A 654-nucleotide genomic window follows, 5' to 3' on the forward strand; every position below is an offset into this window, starting at 1 on the left:
CGCGCCGGGCCGGGCCGGGCCGGGCCGGAGGGGGCGGCGGAGGCGAAGTTGGCCCAAGTGCGGGGAGGCGGCGGGCGGCCCGGGGGGGGAAGTTGCCGGGAGAGGCGAGGGGCGAGCGAGGCGGCAGGACCATGGGCACTTTGCGGGATTTACAGTACGCGCTACAGGAGAAGATCGAGGAACTGCGGCAGCGGGATGCGCTCATCGACGAGCTGGAGCTGGAGTTGGACCAGAAGGACGAACTGATCCAGAAGCTGCAGAACGAGCTGGACAAGTACCGCTCCGTGATCCGGCCCGCCACCCAGCAGGCGCAGCAGCAGAGCGCCGGCACCTTGCAGGGGGAGCAGAGGACCAAGCGGCAGGCGATCTCGGCCGAGCCCACCGCCTTTGACATCCAGGATCTCAGCCACGTCACCCTCCCCTTCTACCCCAAGAGCCCACAGTAAGCAGGGGGTTTACCCCGGGTACCCTCCGCCCGCGGGGAGCGGAGCGCTCCGTACCTCGCCTCTTCATCCGCTGCGCTCAGCCCCTCTCGCCCCCTTCTCCCCTCGCTGCCTGCGGGGCAGCTGGCGGACGCCTCTTCCCCTCCATTCCCCGTTCTCGCTGCTGCCGCCGCCCGCCGGGGAGGGACCGGGGGGGGGGGGGGAGCGAAGC

At 71.1% G+C, this 654-nt stretch overlaps 1 protein-coding gene across 1 annotated transcript in view; it reads left to right on the forward strand.

Annotated features, from left to right (window-relative positions):
• Positions 1 to 131: 131 nt before the first annotated feature.
• Positions 132 to 654, forward strand: part of PRKG1 (protein kinase, cGMP-dependent, type I) — a 514,986-nt gene continuing 514,463 nt past the window's right edge. The window contains exon 1 of the mRNA XM_009275074.2: positions 132 to 442. Within this exon, the coding sequence (XP_009273349.1) occupies positions 132 to 442 (311 nt within the window). The remainder of the gene's footprint in view (positions 443 to 654) is intronic.

Source organism: Aptenodytes forsteri, unplaced genomic scaffold (genome assembly GCF_000699145.1).
Source record: "Aptenodytes forsteri isolate BGI_AS27 unplaced genomic scaffold, ASM69914v1 Scaffold320, whole genome shotgun sequence".
Classification (NCBI taxonomy): domain Eukaryota; kingdom Metazoa; phylum Chordata; class Aves; order Sphenisciformes; family Spheniscidae; genus Aptenodytes; species Aptenodytes forsteri.